Source organism: Hippocampus bargibanti, linkage group LG17, assembly GCF_051943395.1.
Source record: "Hippocampus bargibanti isolate YZ-2025 linkage group LG17, ASM5194339v1, whole genome shotgun sequence".
Lineage (NCBI taxonomy): Eukaryota > Metazoa > Chordata > Actinopteri > Syngnathiformes > Syngnathidae > Hippocampus > Hippocampus bargibanti.
Genome location: NC_142750.1, coordinates 16,668,419 through 16,683,080, shown reverse-complemented (window position 1 = coordinate 16,683,080; position 14,662 = coordinate 16,668,419). Strand labels below are relative to the sequence as shown.

At 41.0% G+C, this 14,662-nt stretch overlaps 1 protein-coding gene across 1 annotated transcript in view; it reads left to right on the top strand.

The window, feature by feature from the left end:
- pdxdc1 (pyridoxal-dependent decarboxylase domain containing 1) overlaps positions 1–14,662 on the top strand; it is an 80,500-nt gene that overhangs the window by 39,977 nt on the left and 25,861 nt on the right. The window contains exons 13-17 of the mRNA XM_089018655.1: positions 4,558–4,608; positions 4,983–5,043; positions 10,287–10,357; positions 11,005–11,110; positions 11,207–11,381. Coding sequence (XP_088874781.1) covers positions 4,558–4,608; positions 4,983–5,043; positions 10,287–10,357; positions 11,005–11,110; positions 11,207–11,381 — 464 coding nt within the window. The remainder of the gene's footprint in view (positions 1–4,557; positions 4,609–4,982; positions 5,044–10,286; positions 10,358–11,004; positions 11,111–11,206; positions 11,382–14,662) is intronic.

Sequence of the window (14,662 nt, the reverse complement as noted above, 5' to 3'; positions counted from 1 at the left end):
ATGGATTAAATAGAGCATGTTATTAAAATTCAAGGTGACAAAGTGGCCTTTGCAGCACTTGATTTTTCTGAAATTAGACCTTCCGAGTCTAGCATATAAATTCAAGCAAGCTATTAGAGGGAGTTCATGTTTTATTCTGCAACCGCCTCCGGACAAGTTGTGTCCATAATTTGTAAAATCGCTTCAAATGACTTCTACTGATCGTATTTTACAAAGATTCTACCACATATAGCTATATTTTACGTTTTAAGACTCGCGCTGAATATTCAGGAAGTCTTGTTTTTGAGTTGGTGACGATTCCTGACATCACGTCACGGAGGGAACGCCCCTGACCGAGAAAGCGGCACACAATGCATTTTGCGGTACTTTTTTTGGTCTGAAAACTTCGTATTGATCCGTGTTGTTGGTGAAATTAGAAGGGACACAAATTCCCAGCAGACAAATCAGCCCATTTCCAACGGAATTTTGGCACCATCTTCTGCATTTTCTGGGTGCTACATTTCTGTCCAGATGCCTCAAAAGGACACGGAATAACTTCTTTAATCGATTGCAAATTTTTATGCTTTCCACTTCAGAACTATTTTAATCATATTCATAACTAGATGAGTAACAAGAAAGCATCTTCTCCGAATCTGACATCACGAACAAGGGGACGGGACCTTCTGAAACTGCCCACTTCCGGGTTCAATTTGAAGTAGTTTTGGACACTTTAAGTCATTTTTATTGGTGTTTTGCATTTGACTAAAATATCATCCTACGTGTTTTGGGTATTTTAGATGCTATAAAATGTCTTTGATTTCAGTTAGGAAACAAAAAAGTGGTGTCAGTTGTTCTTTAAAGTAAGAGTGTTCCGATCGGGTTTCATCATGAATGAGATTGGCCAATATTGACCACAAGTCGACTAACAATTACAGTGATACCTCGGTTTACGAACCCCTTGGCTTTCGAACTTTCCGATTTACGAACGTTAAATTATGAAAATATACGAACTATTTTAAGCCCGTTCTAACAAGAAAATGGCAGCCGACTGTTTTTGTCCTCTATTCCCCTCCCCCAGTCTTCGGTTAAAGCCACGTGATTGGTCAAGGACGCAGCAATAAGGGGTGGGGGGGTTACAGACAGTGAGAGAGTGAGGCAGTTGTCCAAAAAACAAAATGGCAGCCCACTTTTTTGTCCTCTTTTCCCCGCCCCCAGTCTTCGGTTAAAGCCACGTGATTAGTCAAGAACGCAGCAGTGAGGGGGGGTTAAATATTAAAGAGACAGGCAGACGACAGAGAGTGATAAAATGGATAGTAAACAGTGAAATTTGGACTTGTTTCAACTTTGATAGTTCCAAAGCAGAGTGTAGACTGCAAGGTTAAAATATCCCATCAATCAGGCTCCACAAATTACCCGAACAAGCCATCCGTACACTTGATGCAAAAAGCTATCAACGCAGCTAAACAGAATACAATTGATGAGGAACTTGGTAAAATTATCGCTGATACATAAAATAAGGTATATTTTGTGTAGTTTTAACACTTAGAAAATTAGAAAGTAGAAAATTGTGTTTTATGGGGACCTGGGAACGGATTATTCACATTTTAATAGTTTCCTATGGCAAATTAATTTTTGGGATACACAATTTAAGCCTCTCTGGGAACTAATTAAGTTCGTAAGACAAGGTATAACTGTACCGGCATTTGTAATAATTGATTCGATCAATAAATTTAGCACATTTATTAAAAAAAAAACAATACATTATTATAAATTGACAGTGCAGACAATGCACAAATGTAGCCACAAGGCGGCACAAGCCAGTGGCTTATTGTGCCGGTCCCAAGCCCGGATAAATACAGAGGGTTGTGTCAGGAAGGGCATCCGACGTAAAAATTTTTGCCAAGACAAATATGCGAATTAAACCTCTGAATCCCATACCGGATCGGTCGAGGCCCGGGTTAACAACGGCCCCCGTTGGTACTGTTGACTTTCAGGGTGCCAGTGGATAATTGACTACTGTTGGTCGAAGAAGGAGAGGAGGGAGGTGTGTGTATAGAACTAAGAGTAGGAACTTTGAATGTAGGAACAATGACAGGTAAAGGTCGAGAGCTGGTTGACATGATGCAGAGAAGGAAGGTAGACATACTGTGTGTCCAGGAGACCAGGTGGAAAGGGAGCAAGGCTAGAAGCTTAGGGTCAGGGTTTAAGTTGTTCTATCATGGTGAAGACAAAGAGAAATGGAGTTGGGGCTATCTCAAAAGGAGTAGTTTGTTCGGAATGTCTTAGAAGTAAAATCATCAGATAGAATGATGAGTCTGAAGCTAGAAATTGAAGGTGTGATGTTCAATGTTGTTTGTGGGTATGCCCCACAAGTAGGATGTGAGCTGGCGGAGAAGGAAAAATTTTGCATAGGTTGGTGTTGTGTAGGATGACGCTGGCAGTGAGGAAGTTGAAGAAACCAAAGGCCGAAGTGAGGACAAAATGGTGTTGGTTGAAAAAGGAAGAGTGTTGCATTACATTTAGGAAGGAGGTAAGACAAGCACTGGGTGGGCAAGAGGTCCTTCCAGATGACTGGCGAACTACAGCGAACATAATCAGAGACACAGGTCGGAAAGTACTTGGTGTATCGAGTGGAAGAAATTTAGATAAAGAGACTTGGTGGAATGGGGAGGTCCAGGATTGTATACAGAGAAAGTGGTTAGCAAAGAAGAAGTGGGACACTGAGAGGACGTACGAGAGTAGACAGCAGTACAAGGAGATGCAGCGCACGGTTAAAGTAAAGGTGGCAAAGGCCAAACAAAAGGCCTATGATGACTTGTATGCTCGGCTGGACAGCAAGGAAGGTGAGACTGATCTTTACAGGCTGGCGAGACAGAGAGACAAAGATGGTAAGGACCTGCAGGTGGTTCGGGCGATTAAGGATAGAGATGGCAATGTATTAACAGGTGCCAGTAGTGTGCTGGCAAGATGGAAAGAGTATTTTGAAGAATGATGAATGAGGAAAATGAGAAGGAACAAAATGAGAAGGAACAAAGAGTCGAAGACGTAGCAAGCATGAGCAAGGATGAAGTGAGGAGGGCGCTGAAGAGGATGAAGGGGGGAAAGGCACTCGGGCCTGATGATTTACCAATCGAGGTATGGAAGTGTCTTGGAGAGGTGGCGGTGGTGTTCCTGACTGGGTTATTCAACAAGATCTTAGATGGTGAACATATGGTGAACAGGAATAAAATTGATGAGCCATACAATGAAACTCTGGGAAAGAGTAGTTGAAGCTAGACTAAGAGCAGAAGTGAACATTTGTGAGCAGCAGACTGAGGAATTCAAGGTGGAGGTGGGACTCCACCAGGGGTCAGCTCTGAGCCCCTTCTTGTTTGCTAAGGTGATGGACAGGTTGACAGACGATGTTAGACAAGGATCTCCTTGGACCATGATGTTTGCAGATGACATTGTGATCTGTAGCGAGAACAGGGAACAGGTGGCGGAGATATGCCCTGGAAAGGAGAGGAATGAAGATCAGTCGCAGCAAGACGGAATATATGTGTGTGAATGAGAGGGATCCAAGTGCAAGAGTCATGCTACAAGTAAAAGAGATAAAGAAGGTGGAGGATTCTTAGTACTTGGGGTCAACTGTCCAGAGCAATGGAGAGTGTGGAAAAGAGGTGAAGAAGCGTGTCCAGGCAGGCTGGAGCGGCTGGAGATGTTAGGTGTGATGTGTGATAGAAGGGTTTCAGCTCAGATGAAAGGAAAAGTGTATAAAACAGTGGTGAGACCAGCCATGATGTTTGGACTGGAGACAGTGCCACTGAAGAAAAGACAGGAAGCAGAGCTGGAGAGGTAGCAGAGCTGAAGATCTTGAGGTTTTCTTTGGGACTGGCCAGGTTGGATAGGATCGGGAATGAGTACATTAGAGGGACAACTCATATTAGAGGCTTTGGAGAGAAAGTCAGAGAGGCCAGACTGAGATGGGTTGGACATGTCCAGAGGAGAGAGCGTGACTATATCGGGAGAAGGATGTTGAGCCTTGAATTGCCAGGCAGGAGACCAAGAGGAAGACCGAAGAGGAGGTTTATAGATGTGGTCAAAGAGGACATGAAGGTAGCTTGTGTGAGAGAAGAGGATGCACAAAATCGGGTTAGATGGAGGACATTGATTCGCTATGGCAACCCCTGAGCGGAAAAGCCGGAATTAAAAGAAGAAGTGCAGACAATAATGCACGAGTATGTATTACGATTCAGTTACTGGTTTCATCTGTCACATGCCAGATAATAGGAGGAAAGGTTATTGTTTGTTTAGGTTCCCCCCCACCTGTGCAATGCTGTACACAGGCTGGTCTCTTAGTGGTAGCACGCGACAAAGCAAGATTTGTTTTTAGTCGATTGGAAATGAAAGTCTTTCACCAACATGTGCTCATAATGGAAGTCGGCTGATCATAATGGTTGGTCGACCAATTGGAGCACCACTCATTTCAAGACTAATATAGAGCAATGTTGTATTAACAATATGCTGCCGATACAGCGCTCCTGTTTTCTGTTTCCTGGTACTTTGTTAAGCAGTCTTATCATTTTATGTCATTGACAGAGTCAACAATTGCTACAGAACCTCAAATCTGTGAGCTCCATCAAAACTTTGGTAGGTAATACACTGATTTTTATGACAATCAAATTTAGAATAATGGAGAATAAGTTGGTAGGGTTGATGGGAGAGATTTGCAGTAGTCCATAGTACACTCACTGTTGTTCATGTTTGTTCTGTAGAATGACATATTTTTCCCAACTCTCATTGATGTATCTGCAAAAAGGAGAATTTGAACTGTTCATGACTTGAAACGGAAGGATTAGCCCTCGCATGATAATGATACCATGTGAGGAACTATTAAAGCATTCTTACCGATGGTAGTTATGATGCCGATTTTTTTTTTTTAAATCCACATGAAATACTTAACTACACACTTGACACTAATTATTTGTACCCAGTCAAATCTCTGTCTCTTTGTCCCTTAATAGGTGGAGGATGGACTCCACTCTCCCGTGGTGCTGCTCAAGTATTCTCAGGAAATTACTGCAGGTAAAAGCGGCGTCATAGTCTGTCTAATACATTCATTTATTCATCTTTCTGACTGCTTTGTCCTCACAAGGGGCACGGACCCTATCCCAGCCGTCTTCAGGGAGTAGGACACCCTGAATTGGTGATCTTCAAAACCGTGTTTCCATCACATCCAGTCTTTGGTCATTCTCATTGTCCTGGAACCAGGACAAAGAGAACGACCAAAACAAAATACCGAATAGAGTGAACATAAGTAACACAGTTCCTCTCCCATCAAAACAAGATTGCACCAACCCAATCATATCAAACAACCTGATTTTTTTCCTACTGAATTGTAGGTCACACTGCGCATGAAAGTGAATGCTAACACAACTCAAGTGTATTGAAAGAGTACTTTGGAATAACTACTGCAAAGCATGGCATAAAATCATTCATACAAGCTACAAAAAATAAAACAAATCCACAATGAAGACAATAAAAAGCACAAAAACAGTAAAACTAAAAATCAAGCCAAAGGTCCATGAACGAAATTTACTTTTAAGATGAGTTTTAAAGATGTGCAGCGAGAGGGCTTGCCCCAAGTTCAGCTGGAAGCCCTTCCAAAGAGAAGGAACAGCAACGGAAAAGGCTAAATCCCCTCTGAGCCTGTGCTCAAATTGAACCTCACCCTACCAAACCGGTTTAATGAAGGATTTTGTTGTTTCATGAAAATCGCTTCTTTTGAAAGGGGAGTAAAAGAAGTGATTTTCATAAAACAACTAAATCCTTCATTCATCCGGTTTGGTGGGGTGAGGTTCAATTTGGATCGTTCATACAATATCCTGCTTAGGCAACATAGGATTAGTAATACTGATGAGGTGATACCGGGCGAAATGGGGCAATCAGGCCAGTCGTTAGTCAGAACGACAGGAACTATCAGTGGAGCAGCTGCAGTGGCAGTGCCGGACTCATAGCAGAGTCCGGCACCGCCATGCCTGGACTGTAGGGATATATATATATATATATATATATATATATATATATATATATATATATATATATATATATATATATATATATATAGGCCCTAAACTACCAGTAAGACTTTATTTTGCTGACGAGGTTTCTTGGATAAGAAGCGAAACGTCCGACACCTTCAAAAAAGTACAGATGACGGCTGAAGAAACCTTTTCATCAATCACAGCTACTTGTAAACACGGGAACAATTAGGTATGAGCAGATTTCAAGAGAGAATTGGATCACACATTTGTCAGACAGAGATCTCTGAGACAGAAAAGGAGGTACTAACCAAAGGTTTAAATTTCTCAGTAACTCCTAAAACAATACCTACAATAGACTACATCACAGCCACTGAATCGGCTATTAAAAATAACAAACTTTCGTATGCAGAGGCAGATGATCTATGCATTAAAATATCAGCCCTTCTTAGAAGTGCCAAACCACCTCCCTCCAACATAACATTAGAAGAGAGAAAGGTGTTAACTACGCTACAAAAAGATAAAAATATTACTATTTTGCCAGCAGACAAGGGTAGGTGTACAATGCTTCTCAACACATCGGATTATGAAGACAAAATAAATAGGTTAATCAGTGATGCTTACAGGTTGGATGGGATCAGGAATGAGTACATTAGAGGGACAACTCATATTAGAGGCTTTGGAGAGAAAGTCAGAGAGGCCTGACTGAGATGGTTTGGACATGTCCAGAGGAGAGAGAGTGACTACATCGGGAGAAGGATGCTGAGTCTTGAACTGCCAGGCAGGAGACCGAGAGGAAGGCCGAAGAGGAGGTTCATGGATGTGGTCAAAGAGGACATGAAGGTAGCTGGTGTGAGAGAAGAGGATGCACAAAACCGGGATAGATGGAGGACATTGATTCGCTGTGGCGACCCCTGAGAGGAAAAGCCGAAAGGAAAAGAAGAAGAGTGATGCTTACACTTATGAGCAACTAAAAAGGGACCCTTCCAGTAGATACAAGAAAGAAATGATATACTGTCTCCAAAAGTTAGAGAAAGGAAAACATATAGACAAACAGATGTATTTTAGATTATACCCGGCAGAGGCCACACCATGTATCTATGGCCTGCCAAAAATACATAAAGAAGGGTTCCCCCTCAAACCCATTGTTTGTAGCATTGACTCCTTGACATACAATGTAGCCAAATATTTAAAAACTATCTTAGCTCCGTTGGTTGGTAACACAGAATATCACGTGGAGAACACCACAGAGTTTGTAGAGAGGATCAAAGACCTCATATTGGAACCTGCGGAAACATTGGCATCTTACGATGTGACTTCTCTCTTCACATCTGTCCCAACCCCAGCAGCAGTCTCAGTGGTGAGGACGAGACTGCTGGCGGACGTTTCTCTGCATGAAAGAACCAAAATTAAACCGGACCACATCTGCCGATTATTGGAAATCTGCCTTAATACTACGCATTTTCAATTTAGGGAGAAATTTTACAAACAAATTCATGGTTGTCCTATGGGCTCACCAGTTTCACCCATAGTGGCTAGTCTGTACATGGAAGAGATGGAGAAACAGGCCCTCACATGCTTCCCGGGGACAAAACGTAGACACTGGTTTAGATATGTGGACGATACTTTTGTCATAATTAAAAAACAAGAAATTCAATCCTTCACAGATCGCCTCAACTCTGTACACATCAACATTTAATTTACTCATGAGGACATTAAAGAGAACCAACTAGCCTTTTGGATTGTAAAATAATTATAAAAGAGGACAGAGGGCTAAAAACAGAAGTCTTTAGGAAGGCTACGCACACTGACCGATACTTACTTTTCGAATCTAACCACCCATTACAACACAAACTAGGAGTTAGCAGAACCCTCCAGCATAGGGCTAAACTAATACCAACAAGCGTCGAAGGTAGAGAAAAGGAGTCAAAACATATCAGGAGAGCACTCACTAACTGTGGGTACCTTCAGTGGTCATTTAAGAAATGTCAGAAAGAAAGAATAGGGAATGAAAGCAAAATTCTGAAGATACAAAAAGGCGAGGAGTAGCAGTACCTTCCATTGCAGGAGTTTCTGAAAAACTACAGAGTCCTTTATCAACACAAAATTTGTACTTATTTCAAACTGATAAACACTTTAAGGCAAAAATTAGTGCATCCAAAAGATAGGCTGCCAAATGAAAAACAAAATGTAGTTTATTCAATACATTGTAAGAATGAAAATTATAAAGCGCAATACATTGGGGAGACTAAACAAATTATCAAAAAAAGATTATCAACATTGCAGGGATAATACTACTGGGCCTCAATCGGCAGTACATGTGCACCTAAAAGCTGGCAACCACTCATTTGACGACAATGAGGTTAAAATCTTAGCGAAAGAACATAAATGGCTTGAAAGGGGAGTGAAAGAAGCAATTTTCATAAAACAGCTAAATCCTTCATTAAACGGATATGGTGGGGAGGTTCAATTTGGATCATTCGTACAACAGCCTGCTTAGGCAAAATAGGATTAGTAATACTGATGAGGTGATACCGGTGGGAGTGGGGCAATCAGGCCAGTCGTTAGTCAGAACAATAGGAACAATCAGTGGAGCTGCATGGAGTAGTCCTCTGCTCCCCCCAATCTGAGAGCAGGGACCTATCATAGCAGAGTCCGCCATGTCTGGACAGTAGGGATTTATATAGGGCCTAAACTACCAGTAAGACTTTAATTTGATGACAAAGTTTCTTGGATAAGAAGCGAAACGTCCAACACCTTCAAAGAAGTACAGATGACGGCTGAAGAAACCTTTTCATCGATTCTGGAGCAAGGCATTTTGTGGAGGAGTATCCTGGCGTGAAGTCACAAACAAGGGAGCAGGACTTTCTGAATCTCACCATTTCAGAATGCATTTTGTAGCAGTTTTAGGACCCTTTAAGTCATTTTTATTTGTATTTTGCATTTGACTATAATTATCAGCCTGTGTGTTTTGGGTATTTATGATGTCAGTTAGGAAACCAAAAAATGGGTTCGGTTGTCCTAACTAACAAAGGTGTGGTGGAAAATGGCTATAATAGTGTCTGGCTTGCAGACCTGAGGAGCTCAGAGAGCTATGCTAGGGAACGCTCGGGAACGTGAAAGAGGACATGAAGGTTACTGGTGTAAGAGAAGAGGATGCACAAAACAGGGTTAGATCGAGAACACTGATTCGCTGTGGCGACCCCTTGAGGGAAAAGCCGAAAGGAAAAGGAGAATCAAAATCATCGTTATTGGCCAAGTATGAAGAACACATAAGGAATTTGTGTCTGGTAGAACACGCTGCACTAGAATCATTATAAACAAGGACATGACAAATAAGTATAGTAGAAGGTCATTCCATAATGTAAGTGAACTGTCACGTGGTGGTACCTCTCAGTGACAACTGTGAGACAATATGCAAATTATCTAGCAAAGCTGAAGTGATCAATGGTCTTTTAAATTACGTCAATTCTTGACCGCTTCATCATCAAGGCACTAAATTACTGTGTCAATATATATGCGGAGGTTGCTATTGGCAATATGCTTTTTTAGCGGGTGATGGTGCTCAATTTGAGAGAAGCACATTTGGCTGCCTGCTGAGGCCAGAGTTCTTATGTGCAAGTGAAAAAGAAAAACACCTATAATCCATCCATCCATATATCTATTTTCTGAACCTCTTTATCCTCAAGTTTTGCATGGGGTGCTGCAGTTTATCCCAGCTGTCTCCAGGCAGTGGGGGACTCGCTGAATCGGTTGCCAGCCACTTGTGGCCATCTGCGCTGACACTCACACCCACAGCAAGGGACAGTTTAGAGTGTTCAATACGCCTGCCATGCATGTATTTGGAATGTGGGAGGAAACCGGTGTACAGTACCTGGTGAAAACTCACGGAGGCCCCGGGGAAAATGCTGCTCCCTTTCGGTATTGAAGAGTACTACATGATTACACTTGCTGGCGATCGACTACACAGGCATAACAAAGTCAGTCAGCTTTATTGTCAAATTGTACATAATGTATGAAACTATACTGACAATATTTTCCGGTTTGCAAAACACGACTCGAGAGGGTGGGATTGGCATTTTTTTTGCAAAGAATTTGGATGTTATAAACAATACAACCTTTCTAGATATGAAATCTACATGCAAAAACCTACAAAAACTCTTTTGTCAAATGTTAATTAAAAAAAATCCAAAAATACAGCAAAACTTGCCACTTCTCATTCTTTTTGAGGGATGTGTATACAGTACTGTGTTAACCAAATTGAAATCCCTCTGTCCTATTTGTTAGCATCCAGCAGTGGTTCGGTGGATGCTTACTGTGCTGGGGAGAAGGAGGTACTCAATGCAATCAATAGATGGGTATGTGATTTGCTGTGTCTTATTGTCATATGTTTTCATTATTGAATAAGAGCATAATACAGGGGTCACTGCCAATTGAAGTTAAGCACTATTTCTTGGTTACTGATGAAGGCAAACGCCTTATTGCTGAAATAAGAAGTCATCCCAAATTATGAATGCTATAATCGTGTTTTTACAAATAATTGACCGTCATTTATGTGGCAACGTGTTACCCATCTGTTTCAAGGATCAAGAAAGACATGTATCAATAAACAGCACTTTATTTCTATAAAGTTGTGCATTCTAGAAACCCAATTCCTATGAAGTTTGGACATTGTGGTAAACAAATAAAAACATAATTCAATTACTTATTAAATACATAGGAAAAATAATAAGTTTTTGTTAGAAATTACATTGTAATTATAAATAATTTTCATTTAATAACTTTTTCAAATGACGTGGCCTACGAAAAACACAGATGTATTTAAATCTAAATAGCAAAGGTCGAATGTAGTTGGAATTGTTTTTTTGTAGCACTTTGCTACATGCTTATGCTTCCATTATAAGTGATTATTGCTATCAAACTCAAAAACGACAAACTTCTTTTGTTGGCTTGTCACTCACATTGAGTTAATGAGGTTGTTTTCTATATATTGTTAAAATTCTAGCTTGGCAAGCAGCTTGCCCATATGGTTCCTGCTAGTGGGATGACTGTTGTGGAGCTTGAAGATGAAGGTGCCTGTGTTCGGTTTAGCCCCCTCCTGACAGCTGCTGGTAACACAATTCCACATACTCCTCATTCAAGTGTTCATTTTATATTTACACAAATCAACTTAATGTGCCAATTATTCGATTCTTGTTCTTGAACAGATTTAGGAACTCAACCTGAGGATGTTCACAATGTGGTTAAGAGGTTGTTGGAGCTTGTTCCTTTGATGACCTCCACAATGTCCCTCAGACAGGATTTCAAAGAGGAGACTCACCAACGCTCACCATACCTCATATACGTAGAAGAGCTTAGCTGGCCAGGACTCGGAGCAGTCCGGTAAGTTATATTGCACTAACTTCTTTCAAAAGCTGCTTGATGTTTAGCTACAATTTTTGCGCACCAACATAAACTATCAGGTTTTTCAGCATACTTCATTCTGATTAGCTCATCAAGTCACATTGGTGTGCAGTATCATTTGATATTAAACACATTAGGAAGGGCTCAAATGGTTCCTGACTGAAAAAAAATAGATGATTCTATTTCAATCCAGAGTATCCTTTAGCAGGTAGATTCACCCTTACAGTCAAACGTTTTCATGGTCAACATGAAGTATTCTGAGGAAAGAAATGAGCAAATGTAAATGAGTGACCCGAATTTAATTTCATGACCGTAACTAAGGTCGACTTTCTTAGAATTTGGACAATTCTGGATAACTTCGCGATCAATTGGCTATTTTTAACTATAATGGTTATCAAAACGATGCACCTGAAATTTTCAAAAGAGGATTTTGTTTTGGAAGAATTCAAGAAAATACAATAATGCAGCAAATACTTGAAAAAAGGTGGCCATTTATTTATTGTTGTTTTTCTATAGAAAAAAAATAAGGGAATACAAGGAAAATGTATCGAAGCAGTTTACAAAAAAATGTGTATATAATAATAATAAATAATGGTAGTGTTATTTCCGCATAGTACTTCTTTCCGCCGCTAATACCGCCATGGCGCTGTGAGCCCTCACCCAGCATCCACCCCGCATCCGGGTTCCTCTGCATCAGTTCGTCGTAGTGCCCGAGTATGTACCATACAGTAAACATATCTCCAGCGTGCTTGACATTTCATTCTTCTAAAATACATTATCAATATGGTTGGTGAATATAGCATGTGATTCATGTTTACTCATTTAGTCACACTGCATGCTAACTGTCAGCTCACCTGGTGAAAGAGAGCAATCGCCATATTAGTGGAGCAAACCGATCGTACAAACATCCACTTCCCACCGTGTCATTTGTTACTCTGTAGCGCTGTCGAGCTCTCTCTCCTCTCAACATCTCTGATGTTCGTGTGCTGCTGAAATCGTGCCACTGTCTCTTGTGTGTGCGTAAAACCCACCCCTCTTCTACCACGGATTTACGGCTCTTATAAGCGGCTCCATATACTGGACGAAACGCCGCTTGTGCGCCATCTTGTGCAATTTATGGGCTGCTACAACGGAGTCCAGATCTCCACTGGTTTCATTGCTTGCAGACGGCTCGAATTGATACTGAAGAACTTCTTTAATTTATTGCAAATATTTATGCTTTCCTCTTCAGAACTATTTGAATCATATTCATAACTGTATGAGTAACAAGAAAGCATATTCTCCGAATCTAAACTCTCTGAAGCCATTGTTTTGATTCTGGAGCAATTACTTATTTCGCTAAGATTTTAACCTCATTGTCGTCAAATGAGTGGTTGCTAGCTTTTAGGTGGATATGTACTGCCGATTGAGGACCACTAGTATTATCCCTGTGATGTTGATAGTCTTTTTGAGAATTTGTTTAGTTTCCCCAATGTACTGCTCTTTACAATTTTCATTCTTACAATGTATTGAATAAACTACATTAATTTGTTTTTCATTTGGCAGCCTATCTTTTGGATGCACTAATTTTTGCCTTAAAGTGTTTATCGGCTTGAAGTAAGTAGGAATTTTGTGTTGCCAAAGGACTCTGTCGTTTTTCAGAAACTCCTGCAATGTAAGGTACTGCTATTCCTCTCCTTTTTGTATCTTCAGAATTTTTGGTTTCATTCCCTATTCTTTCTTTCTGACATTTGTTAAATGACCGTGAGGGTACCCACAGTTAGTGAGTGCTCTCCTGATATGTTTTGACTCCTTTTCTCTACCTACCCTCGACGCTTGTTGGTATTAGTTACAATTACGATATATGATTTGAGCAATTTTGTGCCAATCTTTGGCGGGCCAAATGAAAAAGGCAAACGGGCTACATGTGGCCCACGGCCTGTCATTTGCCCAGCCCTGTGTTACAATGTATATACAGTGAGACCTCAATTTACGAACTTAATTGGTTCCCAGACAGAGTGTGTAAGGCGAAAAGTGTCTATCTAAAAAAAAAAATCACATAGGAAACCATTAAAATGGGAATAATCCGTTCCTGGGTTTCCATAAAATATACTTTTCGACTAAATAAGCCTTAAAACTACACACAACCTATCTTATCCTATGTATAATAAATGTGCAATGTGTAATCGTGTCACTGATGAGCTGACAGTGACTCGTTGAAATTAAATGAAATTGAAGTGTCGTGAGCGGCGGCCCCGCCCAGCTGTCAACTCGCACGTGACAATTTAGCATGACTATTGACACACTGTTCCGGTGCGTGTGAAAACACTAGCTCTGATTGGCTTACCATGACACATGACTTTACCCTTTAGCCAATCACAATCACTTCTATCGCATCTTGACAGGGGTGCATTCAAGTGTAGCAACACAGAAACGTTGGCAAGTGTTGGTTCCTGCTCATTCAGTTAGACAGAGCTTTCCAAACAGCCTAGAGTTATAAGAAGTCGTGCGCTAATCTCGAACCTGAACGCACCCCAAGTCTTGGATGACAAATAAACAGAGCAGAGTAATCGTGTGCGGCTGGTACTTTCTTCAATTTATTCATAGTAAGGCACCGCATTTGAACTGAGGCTGAACACGAGCCTGTGGTGTTTATTTTCCGGTCCCATAATAGTAAAATTATCTGCAAAAAGCTCATCGGAGGCGTGTATGGACGTGTGAATTCAGAGAGAGAGAGTGTGGAAAGTAGTGCCGTCTGGAGTGCTGTTCGGTCGTGTGCTTCCGCCGAATATCACTCCGCCAGATCCGAAGGTCGTGTGCTTTGGTGTTCCGTGGTGGATTTGTAACATGAAAATATAGTATAGTGCTTATTATAAGGTTTAATTTTCATAAATTTGACGTTCGTAAGATGAATAGTTCGTAATATAAGGTGTTCGTAAGTTGAGGTCTCACTGTAAGTGGAGCAAACCGATCGGGAAAGCATCCTGCTGCTGTTAGCTTGTAGCCGTAGCACACCAGCCAGAGGGGAATGACGAGCTAACGATTCACCGCTTGGATAACAGCGTGGATAGCCGCTGTCATCCATTCTCCTGTCTCCTTTCTAGTTGATTTGGTTCTGGAGATATCGGCTGTTAAAATCAGGCGGTTTTTAGCCAATTGCTCCATTTTTTCCAAAAAGCCAAGAAGATGAGCTTTTTCTGCAGGGAAGCAAATTCAAGCAGAAAAGTGATCAAGGACCATATTTTTAACTTCAAGTGACACCTCAAACACATGCACAGTTG